The sequence below is a fragment of the Bos indicus genome, chromosome 13, assembly GCF_029378745.1.
Source record: "Bos indicus isolate NIAB-ARS_2022 breed Sahiwal x Tharparkar chromosome 13, NIAB-ARS_B.indTharparkar_mat_pri_1.0, whole genome shotgun sequence".
NCBI classification, from domain to species: Eukaryota; Metazoa; Chordata; class Mammalia; order Artiodactyla; family Bovidae; genus Bos; species Bos indicus.
Window position 1 is genome coordinate 76856179 of NC_091772.1, and position 14791 is coordinate 76870969.

The window sequence follows — 14791 nt, forward strand, 5'->3', positions numbered from 1 at the left end:
AGGGAGACGCTTCTGCTTCCTGTAAGTGTCTGCCTGGAGGAAGGCAGCAAATCCTCCCTGTTGACCCCAAATATATATCTAGGTGATGGCTCTCCCCTTAGAGTGATTTTCCCGGGATCCAAATACAGGCTTCAGATAATTCAAGTAATCAGTCCATCACTGTGCCCCAAATCCCACCAGGATCTACTCTCATCTATAACGTTATTGAGTCTTTCGAAACCTGTAATTGAAAGACACGAGGCTCTTTCCGGGAGAGACCCAGAGCCTGGGTCTGGAGAGAATAAGCTCTGAGAGCTAGTTTGGAAGGAAAAGAGATGAAAAGAGAAGGGGCTCTCGTCCAAAATGGCAGGACTCAGGGAAGGCCCAAGCGCGCCCATGAGAGTGAGGGCTTCAAGAGGAAGGCACCCTCAAAGAAGCCTTTCACAGAGCTCAGTGTTTTCCAAAGTGTGGGAAAGGAGGGAAGAGAGAGGGATGGGGAGGGAAGGAACAGGGTAGGGAGGAGGGAGGGAGACGGGGAAAGGCATGGGGCAGACAATTCAGGCCTGAGGATTAGATTTCTCTGCCTGGGCAGACAGACCCAGGCAGCTTCATAAAGATGGCTCAGGGCCTTGGCAGGTGAGAACCGGTGGACAGCCTTGGGACCTAGACCACAGGACCCAGTGTGCGGTACCACATCTGCATGGCTCTGTTCTGATTGGCCCGTGTGTGGCCAGTGTGAATTCTGATTGGCCAGGAACCAGCCAACCATGTGTTGAGCATTTGGAGCTCCACTCCCGTGGGATTCTGGACCGAATGGACCTTGCAGGTTGGGGTGATGGATGGCCCGTCCCTCAGACCACCTTGATCCTCGGGCACACGTGAGACAGGGAGTCCTGGCAGGACACCAGCAGGAGGCAAGGGAATGCCTAGAGAAATAGTCCCTTTTTTCCACCATCACACTGAAATGAGTACTCAGAACCCAAAACAAAGGCGAAATACACATACATAAAGACAGTGATTTTCTTGGCCCATCTGAGATGCAGACCCACCGCGCGATCTCGGGTAGTCCTCACCACTCCCCTGCAGAAAATATATACATACTGCCCTCATTTTAGAGGAGGAAACTGAGGTTCAGTGTGGTAACTCACGGTACCGATGGAACCGTCCTCCGCGCCATCTTCACAGCCGTTGCTTACTCTGCCTATGACACGTGCAGGCCCAACCACCCCCAATGCCACCAGGGTCACCCCCAAAGGAACCCACCACAGATCAGGATCTTTGTATTATAAACCAACTTTTAATAATAATAAAAAAATCTATCATGAATTGAATGAGAAGATCTGTACATTGTAAAGTAAACCAGTGCACAACGCCCTTGTCCGCAGGGAACCCTCTCCCTTTCTGCCATGGGGGTCCTATATTTGTATCAGGCCACCTCTGTCCAGCGACAAGCTCACCTCTTGCAATCTGATGCAGGGTGGCAAGAGAGGGAAGGTGACTCCTGGGGATTCAGGGAGCCAAGATGTTGATGCGGCTTCAAGCCTGCAGGGCAGAGGGAAACCTACACCTGATTTCACCCATCAGCCAAGGCTGGAAAGGCATGTCCCTGCTGGTGACAGGAGCTGGAGGGGACAAACTCCAGGGGTGGGTAGGGTGGGGAAGGGGGCCGGATAGGGGGTAGATCCTGTGTAGGTTCCTGTGCCCTGGTGGGCAGGGTAGCTTCCTGTCTCTCTGGCTGGCTGAGAAGTCCCAAATGCCCTGCTGCTGCCTTGCTCTGGATTAACATTAAAAAATAAATTACAGAAGCCACCACTCAGGGTTTGCCAGCAGCCCCTCTACCACAGAGGACAGACACTGGTGTGGGACTGCCTCTCCAGTGGATGGTTCAACTCCCTCTAGCCCCCAGGCCTGGCCCAGCCACCTCTGAAACCCTTGGAGCCAGTCATTCGAAGAACAAAGTGATTCACCCTAATACAGGCCAATGGCTAGAGAACTGAAGGTGGGTGGGGAAAGGAACCCTAGTTGATACCTGTAAGCAAGATCTTAAGACCCTAATACTTAAAAAGATGAAATACTGACATTTTTTGAATTTTCAATAATTTAGTTTTTTTTTTCTTTTTTTTAGTAGAACTGGGAAAAGTTGTCAATACTACTTTATGTTGGTCCCCTGTTAGACAATATAGCTTTCTTTGAAATTTAAAACGCAAATATATACTCACACAACCTGGGGGGCGGTGGGGCGGGGGACGGGGTGAGGTGGGAATCTCAACACAACCAATGACAACATAAAAATCCCAAAATAAACCATAGAGAGTTCACGCCATATAAATAAAGTGGGGCAAATCTTGTGCCCTGGGCTGATGGCTCCAGTTCTAATGGCGTTGATAGAGGAAGCCAGGGTGGCTTTCAACCGTCCTCTTGGTAATAAGTGTTGTGCCCTGTCCCTCTGTCTTTCCTGGCAGAGGTCTGGCTTTTCTGAGTCCATTGGGGAGGTTAGTACAGGGTTAGAGGGGGATCTGGAAGCTAAGGTGAGGAAGAGACACGTGTGGTCACCTGGAATGTGGGCTTAGAAGGAAACCAGGGGTTTCCAAAGTGCAGGTTGAGTCATCCCGAGGGAGTTGGGGCCACGGGCCTCCAGCTGCAGCGCCCCTGACATCTCCCCTGTGTCCTGGGGACTTCTGGACAGGAGCCCAGGCCCTGGAGGCACCCATCAGTTCTGTGGGTCCCCAGGACCCCCTCTGGCTTCTGGCAGAAGTGTGGAGAATGTGCTGGGCCAGGGCCAATCTCCAGTTCATCCACGAGTCAGGGCACCGTTTATCCTCCCAGGAGGTGACATGATGGAGGAGGCCGGGCAGATCTCGAGGCAGGCGGAGTGGAGGCCTTGGGCCAGCTCTGGAGAAGGCCGCGTGGCCCCCTGTGTCCTTGTGAACCCCGGCTCCAGAGGATGCAGCCGGGCATCAGGCACCTCGGCGTTTAGAGGTCTCCATCCACCGGTGGCTGGCAGAGGCGGTAGAGCCTGGTGGATGGAGGTGAAGAGGATGAGGGGCGGCCACGGCCCGTTATTATTATCGTCGCAACATGTGATTTATGTGAACGTGCAATCATGCCCAGAAAGCAAAACTCAGCAGGTGTAAAAAGATGCAGAGTAAAAAATTACTGAGGTTGCCCACACTCTGCTCCAGCAGGCCAGTCCCCGCCCCTCAGCAGTCTTGCTCCCTCCAGACTGGCAAGGGGTTTACACATACAACGCAAACACATGCACCCGTGTGTGTCAAGATACGCGTGTGGGTGTGTGATTACACGTGTGGGTATCTGTGCATTTTTCCACACTAATGGTGGCCAAGTAGACCCAGCACTCTGCCCCTGGAGTTTTTCATTTAATCCATCTTGGGGGCTTCTCCCTGCAGCACGTGCAGACCTGCCTTGGCTTTCTTTCTGCACTGGGAGGATTCTGAGCCCCACCTTCAAGTAAGAAGGAGTCACTGAGAGGTTTCAAGCAGGAGAGAGCATATATGCCGTGCGAGAAGGATGGCAGGGGGACCAGACAGGAGATGGCCACAGAGACACAGACAAGACAGGGAAGCAGGAAGGCACAGGGGTCAGGAAGGGGATGGTCTGGGTTCAGAAGGGCAGCTCTGATTCTGTGTGTTAGCTGTGTGACCTCGGACAAGATACTTAACCTCTCTGGGCCTCACTGTCCCCACTGCCCATGGCAGATAACATGAGTACCTTGCTCACAGAGTTGTTGTTTAAGCAAATAAGTCAACATAGGTAAAGAGATGGGAATGGTGCCTGGAGCAGGGGAAGTGACATGGAAAAGCATTTAAGGGACTTCCCTGGGGGTCCAGTGGCTGGAACTCCACACTCCCAATGCAGGGGGCCCAGGTTCAGTCCCTAGTAGGGGAACCAGATCCCACACACCGCAACTAGGAACACACAAGTAAGGATCTCGCACGCCACAGCTAAAGATCCTGCCTACCATGATGAGGATTCCACACGCGGCAACCAAGACCCAGGACAGCCAAACTCATAAAAAATAAAGAAATAAATTTTTGAAAAGTATTTAAAAGCAACACGGGCCAAGAGTGTAGGGAAAAGCTACTAGAACACATGTAAGATCTGTATGAGTTCTTGTATTGCTCCAACACCGTTTCCTAAGTCTTGACAATGTCCTGTGGTTACATGAGACATTATCCTGGTGGGGGGGACGGGGCATTGCTCCATGAAGGACCCCTGAAAACTCCGTGCTATTTTTCTAACTTCTTGTGGTCAAACTATTTCAAAATAAAAAGTTATTTAAAAAGTGTGGGCCGATGTCAAAAGCAAATCAGGACAGTGTGGATGGAGAAAGAAAACGCACTAAAATGAATTATTACTAGGACAGGGGGCTGCGCACAGTGCTATGAGAAGGTCTGACACTGACTCGGAGACAACGAGGCCATGAGGACAGGAAGAAGCAGGTGGGCTGAGGGCTCTGAGGGCAGCAGAGAAGCAGCACTGGGTGAGCAAGTTTGGGGGGGTGGGGCACACAGATCATTGCCCCACACTTCACTTGGGACCGGCCTCACTTTCCCAGCCAAAGTGGGAGCCCTGGGAGGTAACAGACTAAGTCCTATTTGCCATTTCCCAAAGTAGGGGATCCCATAAATGAGAGGGGAGGACCCATCTGAATGCCAGGGCGTCTGTCTGCGGTGAGGCCAACCCCAGGGAAGGGAGCAGAGGGAAGGGGTGGGGGGGGAACAGCCACTCACCGCGGGGCACCCTGGGGCACCTGGTCCTTGACCCGGAGGTTTTTGGCCAAAATCTCCACCCTGGGGCCCTGGAAAGAGAGAACAGTGAGGGCCCAGCTGTCTCTTCGTGGAGCGCAGGGCACTTGAGGAAGTGTGTGGGTGTGGGTGGGGTGACTGGGAGATCCCCAGAAGCTATGATCTGCAGCCCCTCCAGAGGGGACACGGTCATCAGCCCCATCCCCAGGTGGCCCCTCATCGCACCTGGGCTGTGAGCCCACCACGCCCAGGCCTGGGCACCTCCCCTGCAGTCTGACAGGGCCCTGGGGCCTAGACACCTTACCTGCTTCCGCATGATGTCTGTGGCCTGCATGATGCACTTGGGCAGCAGCCCGTGGCTCCGCGCCAGGATGGCCGCCTGCTCCAGGGAGAGGCTCAGGGTGCTCCTGCAGTGGGGTGGCAAGGGGTGGGGGGCAGCACGTGAGACGTGGGCGACGTCCTGCCCCCCACACAGCACCCAAAACCCCGATCGGAGCAGCAGGGACAACGGACAGAAGCGAGAGAGTGGTCTAGCCCGGCTCCAACCAAGACGGGCGCCCATTCTTGCCCGTGTTCTATGGATGCTCCAGCAGAACCAGACGGCTCAGCCGCTCGGTCACGCCAACCAGAGTCAGGGGGCTGGGAAGTTCGGCAGCTCTCCCAGGACCACCTTCCCCTGAGGTCCCATCTCACAGAGGACAAACTGAGGCCGAGTGTGGGCCATGGCCTTGTCTGGGCTCAACAGGGAGCGGAAGAACCAGGTTTCGAAACAGGCCTCATCTCCCATCTTGGGGCCCCAACCCGCAGAGGCACGCCCAGCCCCCTCCCGACCACGCCCTCCTTCACCCCACGCTGGGGCCCCACCCGCCTAGAGGTCCGGCCACGCCCCCTCCGCCGACTGTGCATCCGCGCACCTCTGCATGCCGGTGGCGCACATGGCGATCTGGCAGGCCCCCAGGCGGTAGCAGAGCTCGGAGGAGATGGGGATGAGGCCGGCGCCCAGGCTCCCGGCAGCACCAGGCTTGGGGTGGACCAAGGACTTCATGAGGCGGCAGAGCTCGTCCAGGGCGTTGATGGGGCGAATCAGCTGCGAGGTGCACACGCCGGGAAGGTCAAAGGAGGCCCCCCACCCGGCCTTCTGCCCCAGTCTTCACCTCCGATCCAGCTCCATCACAGCAGCTGTCTTCCCCACTCTGTCACCGGGTGACTGAGCCAGAATTCTTCCACGACCCCTGCGGCTGCCCCACAAGCTGGCATTCGGCACGCACAGTATGGTTCAGGCCTTATCCTCCCATCGAATTCTCTTCACCTGCACAGGTGAAGCCAAGAGCCAGCGCCCCTCCCCGTCCTCTCTAAACGGCAGCCTCTCCCCATCCCCGTCCTCTCTAAACGGCAGCCTCTCCCCCCGGGAACAGTCAGTGCCCCCACTCTCCACCCCCTGCTCCCCAGCTTGTCGGGCATTGCCAATGCAGGCACAGAACTCTGGCCAAGGCTTTCTGTGTCATCTTAAGACTCTGCCAGCAGACTACAAACCCCCAAAGGGCCGTGCCCCCCCCCTTCTCCTGGAGCCCCAGCCTCACAGCCTGAGGCCAGGAGCCCCCATAGTACCCTCAGAACTGAGGCCCAGTAGTGCCTGGGCAGAGGGAGAAAGGCCTGGAGCACGCAGGGGATGGGGTGGGTCAGGGGTTGGGGGGGGAAACAGCCCCTAGACAGCCGAGTGTGACACACAGGAGCGTGGCTGGAACAGCCAGATCTTTCCATTACTCAGGATAGGCCAGAAGCCTCTGTTTTATGGGAAATCTTCTGACTTTCAAATGCTGGCAACAAACAGGAAACAAACAGAAAGAACACTGCGTGGCCATATCCGGCGTGGGGCTCTAGCCCCAGAGCAATGCTGCAAGGAGGGGGTGCCAGGGAGAACACATCATCTAAGGAATTCTAAAGCGGGTCAGGGAGAAATTGGAATTTCTAGAATGGGGAGGGTGCTGGGGACCCCAGGAGACGTCCTGGAGAAGGGACTGCAGAGGCAGTGTCCCAGCCAGCATTCTGGCTGGGTGTCACCCTGGTCACTGTCCAACCCGGCAAACCCCCGGCCCTGCCCAGATTCCACGGCAGGTGAGGGGAGAGAGGGCACACCTGGTCTATCTTCACTGCCGTGGTGCTGGCGTCAGTGGGCAGGTTAGACCGTTCCAGGTAAAATGCCCTGAAAGAGATGAGAAGTGTGAGGCTGGGGCCACCACACCCCCCATCCCATCCCCTTCTCCCACCCCTGCCCCACCGCAGCCTCTTTGTCTCCCAACAACTCAATGAAACGAATCAGGGAGAGTGGCTGACACAGCTCTCCATGCCCACAGTCACCTGTTCCTCCAACAGCCCAGGAGGAAGCAGGAAGGGTCCTCAAATGCCCCCTCCCCCGACTGCCCATCTGAATCAGCACCCCACTCTCTCTCCCGTGCTGGTGCGTCTCTCCTCTGACACCACCATCACTTGACATGTGACACTGCTCATTTACTGGTTTATTGCTCATCTCCCCTTCTAGAATAGCACTCAGCCAAATAGTTGACATTTTAAGCTGTGTGGACCAGTCTGTCTCTCTAGAGATGCTATGCAGCTCTGCTGTTGCAGCACAAAAGCAGCCATAGACGATACATACAGGGATGAACATGGCTGTGTGCTAATAAAACTTTATTGACAAAACAGGGTGGTAGGGTCCAGGGGCCATGGCTGCTCTAGAATCTACACTCCATCAAGAACAGGATTTGTGCAGTCACTGCTGACTCCTAAGCAAGCACCCAGAACAGAGCCTGGCCCACAGAAGGTTTCAACTGACAGGTGCTGAAGGAAGGGATGAATGCAGATCACAGAGACCATATTTTAAATATTCAGCAAACGGCAGAGAACAGACCGATGGCACTGATCGATCCAAAGAGATGCCAGATGTAATAACAGAGGTGACTGTTCTCCCTGCACAGACAAATGAAAGTATCATTCTCCCATTTCCGAATGGTAAAGCTGGGCTAGGCCCGCTTACCACACCCTGACACCCTGGTGTCCTGCTTCTCAGCCCACCTTCTTCATGGCGGGAGAAGGTGAGGCGGAAGGAGGAAGGGGCCAGAGTCAGGGCAGCAGGAGTGGGGCTCCTTCCTTGGGCCCAAGGCTTCCTCCTGGTGAATGTGACCCCTACTCTCCTCTTCTCCTTGGCGGGCGTCTCCTCTGAGCAGGGCCAAGGCCCTGGGGTCACACCCCTCACTCACAGGCTCAAGGATCCTAGGGCCCCCCGTCACAGCTCCCTCCCCCATGCAGAATGAAACAGGCATCTCCTCCCAGCTGGCAGGACCTGCTACGAAGCCAAGCAGACCCAGTTCAAAGCTCAGCTCAGCCAGTGTCTAGCTGCATCCCTTGGGTGTGCTCCCTGGGCCTCAGTTTCCCTCATCTGTAAAATGGGTTAGAAAGGTAACTACTGTGAGAATCTGAGGAGCTCGTGTAGGCAGAGGGACTGACACCCAGTAGGTGCTCAAGAAACGGCACTTTGCCCGCCCAGGCACTGGGGGCTCTCTGGTGCCTTCCACGCAAAGGCCCCCTCCAGGTGACAGTGTCCAGGATCCTGGCCCCAGCGCGAGGCCCACGCAGGTACCTGAGTTTGCGGTAATACTGCTGAACCTTCTCCAGAGACTGGGCATTGATCTCCTGCTGCAAATCTTCCACAGCCTGGCTGCCTGGAGGAGGCGAGACCTCCATGCTCTCCAGAGCTGTGAAGGGAGAAGACGGGCGAGGCAGGTGCTTGGCCCCCAGCGGGCACAGCCGTTCCCCCGTGGGGCCCCCACGGCCCGTCTCCGCAGCTCACCTTTCGTGAAGAGCACAGTGTGGAGCCTCAGGCTGGCCCCGCTCTCCAGGCGGGAGGGCAGCTTGGAGAAGTGGTAGCTGTCCAGGTAGAGGACGACCTTCAGCGCCTGCCGGCTGCCCTCAATGTGGTAGAAGACATTGGTATCTGTGGGGGGACATGGTGGGCCAGGGACACAGCTGTAAGGGCAGCTTCAGACCCTCCTTCAGACCTCAGAGCCGCGGCTACAGGCCTCCCTGCCCTCCCGTCCAGGGGTGCCCCACGCTCAGAGGAGCAGCCTCTGACCTTCCTTTTTCCCCTCCCTCAACAGGTCTGTTTCCACTGCTTAATTCTTAAACCGGACACTGATTCTGTCCAGCTGGGGAGTCGTCCACGTTTGTCTTCAGAGCCTCACCAAGGTTCCTTGCACCCTCGCCCGGTAGCCCCGGGCCTCCACCGGGCAGAAGCTGCCTTCAAACAGCACCTGCATCTTGCTTACACCCATAGGGAAGAGCACACGGCCGGGTGGCACTGGCACCCCATCTCATGTCTGTGCAGACATCACTAATCAATCGGTGATTCTCTCTGAGCCCAACTTGGCCTCTAGACAGGCAGCCACTGTCAACCAATTCCAACAGGCACCAGAAACAAAACTCACTGTCCAACTAGACTCCAGTCCACATATTCTCAACAGGGTGCTATTGCCTCTAAGGAGGTGAAAACTGGTTCTTATGGGGAAGGCAAAAAAGACATTATCCTTTCCATGTATAAAGCACAGACATACATACAATACCTAAACGGATATACAGTTTATCCATCATACTAAAACTTCATAGTGAGTGAAGTCGCTTAGTCATGTCCAATTCTTTGCCACTCCGTGGACTGTAGCCTGCCAGGCTCCTCCATCCATGGGATTTTCCAGACAAGAATACTAGAGTGGGTTGCTATTCCCTTCTCCAGGGGATCTTCCCGACCCAGGGATGGAACCTGGGTCTCCCGCACTGCAGGCAGACTCTTTACTGTCTGAGCCACCAGGGAAGCCCCATGGGGGTGTGTGGCGATCAGCAAAAAATTGTCTAAATAGGATCCTCAGGGAGGTGATAAAAAACAACAATTTAAAAAAAAAAGGACCAGTGGTTCTCAAACTTTGCTGCTGCGTTCAGTTGCTAAGTCATGTCCAACTCTCTGTGACCCCACACCAGGCTCCTTTGTCCTCCACTAGCTCACAGAGTCAGCTCAAGTTTGTGTCCAGGTCTTCAAACTAGCTTCAAAATCACCAGGAGAACTTATTATCACAGATTTCTAGGCCCTACTTCCAGTTTTGGATTCAGGAAGTCCTGGATGGGGCCCAGAATTAGTTTTTCTAACAGTCCTCCAGGTGCTGGTCCAGGGATCACAGAGAACCATGGCTCTAGAACTGAGCCCAGCGGTTCTCAGTCCTGGCTGTACATTTAAGTTTCCTGGAAAACTTATCTAGAATCCCAATGTCCAGGATTCATCCCACAGATTGAATCCGAATTGCCAGGGCCAGGAGTAGGACCAAGCTTCAGTATCTGAAAAGCTCCCTGGGGGATCCCAGTGCAGTCAGGGCTGAGACTGGGCTAGACTGTGAGCTCCAGGAGGGCAGAAACCATGGCCACGTCTCTCTCCACTGCAGCCCCAGAACCTAAAACTGAGCCTTACACACAGGATGTGCTCGTAATTATAGGGATGTGGATGGATGGATGAGGGGGTGGATGGATGGGATGGTGGATGGATGGGGTAAATGGGTAGAGGGAGGTAGAGGGATGGGTGGGTGAATGAATACATGGATAGATAGATGGGTGGATGGATGAGTAGATTAATAAATGGATGAGCGCGTGGGCAAGCAGAAAGATGGGGGGAGGGAGGGAGAACGAAAGGAAAGAAGAAAATTATGGTGTTAAGTTCTTAGAAAATCTTAACACATCTTCATTCCAAAGAAGGTTATCTCTGGGAGTTTTCATTAAGAACTGGGTCCTGGCTGTTCTTCCCTCCTAAGTGCTGTTGGAGATGGCTGGGCTTATATGAAACGAGACCCCCTTCTTCCACATATGTTGGGAGCAGGCGGTTTGAAAGCACTGGGTCCCAGGTCAACCCTAGGCAGCTGGCCTGGTGGCAGAGGGAGGGGCAGGGTGACCCCAGAGCAGCCCCTTCCACCCCAGAACCCCGACTCTCTCAGTGGGGGTGGGAGGAATCACTCACTGGCCACACAGTTCTCATCCAGCTGCTTGAAGGAGAAAGTGACGTTGTCCAGCTCCGAGAGGGTCACCCAGATGTCTTCTAGCATGGTCCGTTCCTCTTTCTGCAGGAGGAAGACAGGGTGGAGGAGTTTCAGATCTCACCCCTGCCCCAGGTTTTATTTCAAGATGCTGCGATTCAACTCCGGTTGACACACCAGGCTGTGGCCCTTCCAGGCAGGAGGTCCCGTGCAGGGCTCTCCAGAGCTGGAGAGGAGATCACATTCACTCCAGGCCTGTCCCACCTCTTCCAGGTCAGAGCCCACCTCTGCTCTAATGTGCCGGGTGGCTCTCTTTCCTGAGCCCTCCCACCAATCCCACTGAACCGTTCCAACCCAGCACCCAGTTCAGAGCCTGCATATCTTGTCGACTGATGAATTAACACACTGGGTCTCGGTGACTTCATCTAAGAGAAGGAAAGTGAGGGCTGGGTATTCATGTCCAGAAATCAAGTGAGAAGGTATCTGCCATCAGGCGGGCGCCCGTCTGCAGCACTGGCCAGCAGAGGGAACCCCAAGGCCACACTTTCCCAACTGGCCTGCAGTTGTGACTTCTCCTCCCACCTGGGAAAATGTCTAGGAGGCTCAGAGCTGCAGAAGCCAGGGGAGCTCCGGCCTGGGCGTGCGGGTAGAGGAACAAATACCACAGAGAAGGTTTTTATTCCTGGGGGGCATTGGCTCTAAGTACCGGTACCCCACAATGCTGAGTCACTGGCTCTGCCATCACCCCCAGGGGCTGGTAGAAGGACCCACCCTGATACTGATCCCTGAGAGTGAATAAGCAGGGCAACGAGGGATAAAAGAGAAGATGCAGAGAAAGCAGATCAGCTGGGGGAACTGGGCTTAGCATAGGACTCCCACAGTTCCCACCCGCTCCCTGGGCCTTAGTGTTCTCATCCTTAAAAAGTGGGTATAAAGGACCTGCCTTGGGGTTCCTGCAAGGGTTAAACCAGAAGCTACTTGCACTGAGGAAGTTCACCTGGATCATCACAAATGCCTGCTCACAGGTCTCCCAGCCTCTGCCCTTACCCCGCAGCCCCAGGTGATCCTTTAAGTGCCAAAGTGAGATCCTGTCCCTCCTCTGCTCAAAACCCTCCCCTGGCTCCCACCCACTTGAAGGAACAGCCAAAGTCTTACAAGAGCCTGCAAGACCCGCACAGTCAGACCCCGGGGGGTTCTCAGGACTTGCCGCCCCTCCCTGGGCTCACTGTTCCAGCCACACTGGGAACCTTGTTGTTTCTCAAACACTGCGTGCCTGCTCCAGCCTCAGGGCCTTTGCACCTGCTGTCTTCTCTGCTTGGAGGGCTCCTCCCCAGGGTCCGATGGCTTATCCCCTCCCCTCCTTTGGTTCTTGGGTCAGAGGTCACCTTCTTTGTGAGGCTCCTGGTGGCCACCTTATCACACTTTCAACTGCCACTGCCCACAGACCTTCCTGCCCCCTCCTCTGCTTAATTCTTCTCCTTCACCCTTATCACTATACGTGAGGGTCTCTCAACTGCAGAACGACTGACACTTGAGGCCTAGATAATTCTTGGCTGGGGGCTGGGGTGGCTGAGCACCCTGGAGGAGCAGCCCCTCCCCTGGCCTCTACACACCAGACACCAGTACCTCCTCTTCGTCAACCGAAAACGTCTCCAGACGTTGCCGCGTGCCCCCTGGGGGCAGAAGTGCCCCAGTGAGGACCAGAGGTCTACACCATCCATGTCCTTGGCTACTTATTTCGATCTCCCCAAAGTCAGGATATAACATTCCTGATATAAGGACATGGTGCTGTGTGTCGAGCGCCGGGTCCCCGATGCCTAGAACAGGGGCACCCAGCAGGTTCTCAGTGAGCCGCTGTGAATGAACGAACGAGGAGCGTGACGGCGGAGCGCGCCCTCCCCGGGCCCCACTCACCACGGCTGGCGAGAGCAGGGACTGGCAGTGCAGCAGGACGCCCGTGGCCGCCACCTGCTCCAGCCACTTGCGGCTGGCATCCCGGCTGCTCTCCTCGTACTCCCCATTGTTGTTGTAGCGGTAGCTCAGGGCCGCCAGCAGCTGCTCGGAGAAGGCGCACACGGCGGCCACCAGGGCCTGGCAGAAGATGCCATCCCGCCGCAGCTGCAGCTCTGTGTCTGCGGGTGGAGGGGGCGGAGGGGTCACGCGGGGCCATCAGCAGGCTGGCACCCCGAGGCCCCGAGCTAGCCCCCTCTCCCCTAACCGGACCACCCATCTGGGCCCAACTTGCCAAAATTCTCTCCATCCCCCGGCACCAAAAGCCAACTCCTTTAAAAACTGACTCTCCTAAAGCAAGCCGATCTGTGTCAAAACTCAACTCTCTCAATGACCCCTCTGCCTATTTAAAAAAATAAAAATAAAACAGGGGCTGCTTTGGTGGTCCAGTGATGAAGACGTCACCTTCCGATGTAGGAGGTTGGGGGGCGGCTAAGATCCCACGGGCCTCACGGCCAATAAACCAAAACATCAAACAGAAGCGATGTTGTGACAAATTTAGTAAAGACTTAAGAAAAAAAAATGATCCTCATAAAAAAAAAAAATCTTTAAAAAACAAACTTGTGATTTCCCTAACACTTGCCCCAAACCCCTACCTTCAGCTGTTCCTTTATTAATTAGGAAATGTCTCAGCCTTGACTGAGAATGACAATGACAACAAGCTCCATGTTTGAAGAAAGGCAGTTTACTATTTTCTCTGTTTTTGAGAAGTACACTTTCTTCCTATCATCCCTCCCCCCTACCTCCAATTCCTTGGCCCCTGCCTGTGATGTGATTTGCAGAACTGGCCAATTTCAGGCAATTGGTCATTTAGGGTTCTTATCTGATGCTGGGAGGAATTGGGGGCATGAGGAGAAGGGGACGACAGAGGATGAGATGGCTGGATGGCATCACTGACTCCATGGACGTGAGTCTGGTGAATTCCAGGAGTTGGTGATGGACAGGGAGGCCTGGCGTGCTGCGATTCATGGGGTCGCAAAGAGTCAGACACGACTGAGCAACTGAACTGAACTGAACTGAATCTTCAGAAAGGGATTTTTTGTTTTGCTTTTGCCTGCACTACTCGGCTTACGAGATCTTAGCTTCCCCCCAAAAAAAGCTGAACCCAGGCCCTCGCAGTGAAAGTGCGGCGTCCTCACCACTGAACCAGGGAATTCACCGAAAGGCATTATTTTTGATGACTGGCAACAGCCAACAGGTTTTCCGTGCCCAATTTTGACCTAGATCCTATTCTAGCTGCCCCATGGCTGAGAATTTCTGGAAGGATGGGACAGAGAACACCTCCAAGATTTCCCTGGGCGCCCATCAGCCCCTCTTCCTTCCCACCATCTGCAAGGGCAGGAAGCCCCAGGCTGGGGCTGAGGGCTCCACCAGCAGAAAGCCTCTGAAACCATCAGTGCTCTATGCTGGGTCCTCACTGAGATCAGCCCAGTCCTGGGAGGTGACAAGAGAGAGTGCTCCTAGCTCCAGGGCCTGAGACTTGTCCCCTGGACACAGGAGGAGGAAGTGAGGTCCGAGAAGTTCTCAAGGCGCTAGAGGCCACAGGGCTACCTCCCCCACAGGCAAGCCCCAAGGACCCTGTGGAAGTCAACCTTGGTCAGCAGGAGAGGCCTTCCCTGGGCTGCGGTCACGAGCGCCAGCTGCCGGGACAGCCTCTCCCAGGTGTACCCGGCACGTGCACATTGCAGACAGTTGCCCTTTCAAAGCCCTCACCTGTGCACTTCAGCAAGGCCAGGAGCAGCTGGTTCTTTCCATCTGGAAGGAGAAGGGACCGAGAAGGGAGAGGGCTGAGTGGAGTAAGCAGAAGATGCCGACAGAGCCCAGCCTGCCCCCCGGCCCACGTGCTCTGCCCCGCTTTGCAGTGAAGCTCTGGGTACACGCAGCCAGGTTCAGGAAGCTTTGAATGAGTGTTGGGTGGATTCCAGAAACCTCGGACATCCAGGGGGTGAAACCCCAACTGTTATCTGCACCCGCCGA

At 55.2% G+C, this 14791-nt stretch overlaps 1 protein-coding gene across 2 annotated transcripts in view; it reads right to left on the bottom strand.

Annotated features, from left to right (window-relative positions):
- Positions 1 to 1256: 1256 nt before the first annotated feature.
- Positions 1257 to 14791, bottom strand: part of PREX1 (phosphatidylinositol-3,4,5-trisphosphate dependent Rac exchange factor 1) — a 181149-nt gene continuing 167614 nt past the window's right edge. For both annotated transcript variants that reach the window (XM_070801841.1, XM_070801839.1), the window contains 10 exons: positions 14528 to 14569; positions 12719 to 12936; positions 10789 to 10888; positions 8590 to 8733; positions 8380 to 8494; positions 6882 to 6948; positions 5660 to 5832; positions 5050 to 5152; positions 4731 to 4798; positions 1257 to 2995 (listed from right to left, as the gene is read on the bottom strand). In XM_070801841.1, the coding sequence (XP_070657942.1) occupies positions 2953 to 2995; positions 4731 to 4798; positions 5050 to 5152; positions 5660 to 5832; positions 6882 to 6948; positions 8380 to 8494; positions 8590 to 8733; positions 10789 to 10888; positions 12719 to 12936; positions 14528 to 14569 (1073 nt within the window). In that variant the 3' untranslated portion in view covers positions 1257 to 2952. The remainder of the gene's footprint in view (positions 2996 to 4730; positions 4799 to 5049; positions 5153 to 5659; positions 5833 to 6881; positions 6949 to 8379; positions 8495 to 8589; positions 8734 to 10788; positions 10889 to 12718; positions 12937 to 14527; positions 14570 to 14791) is intronic.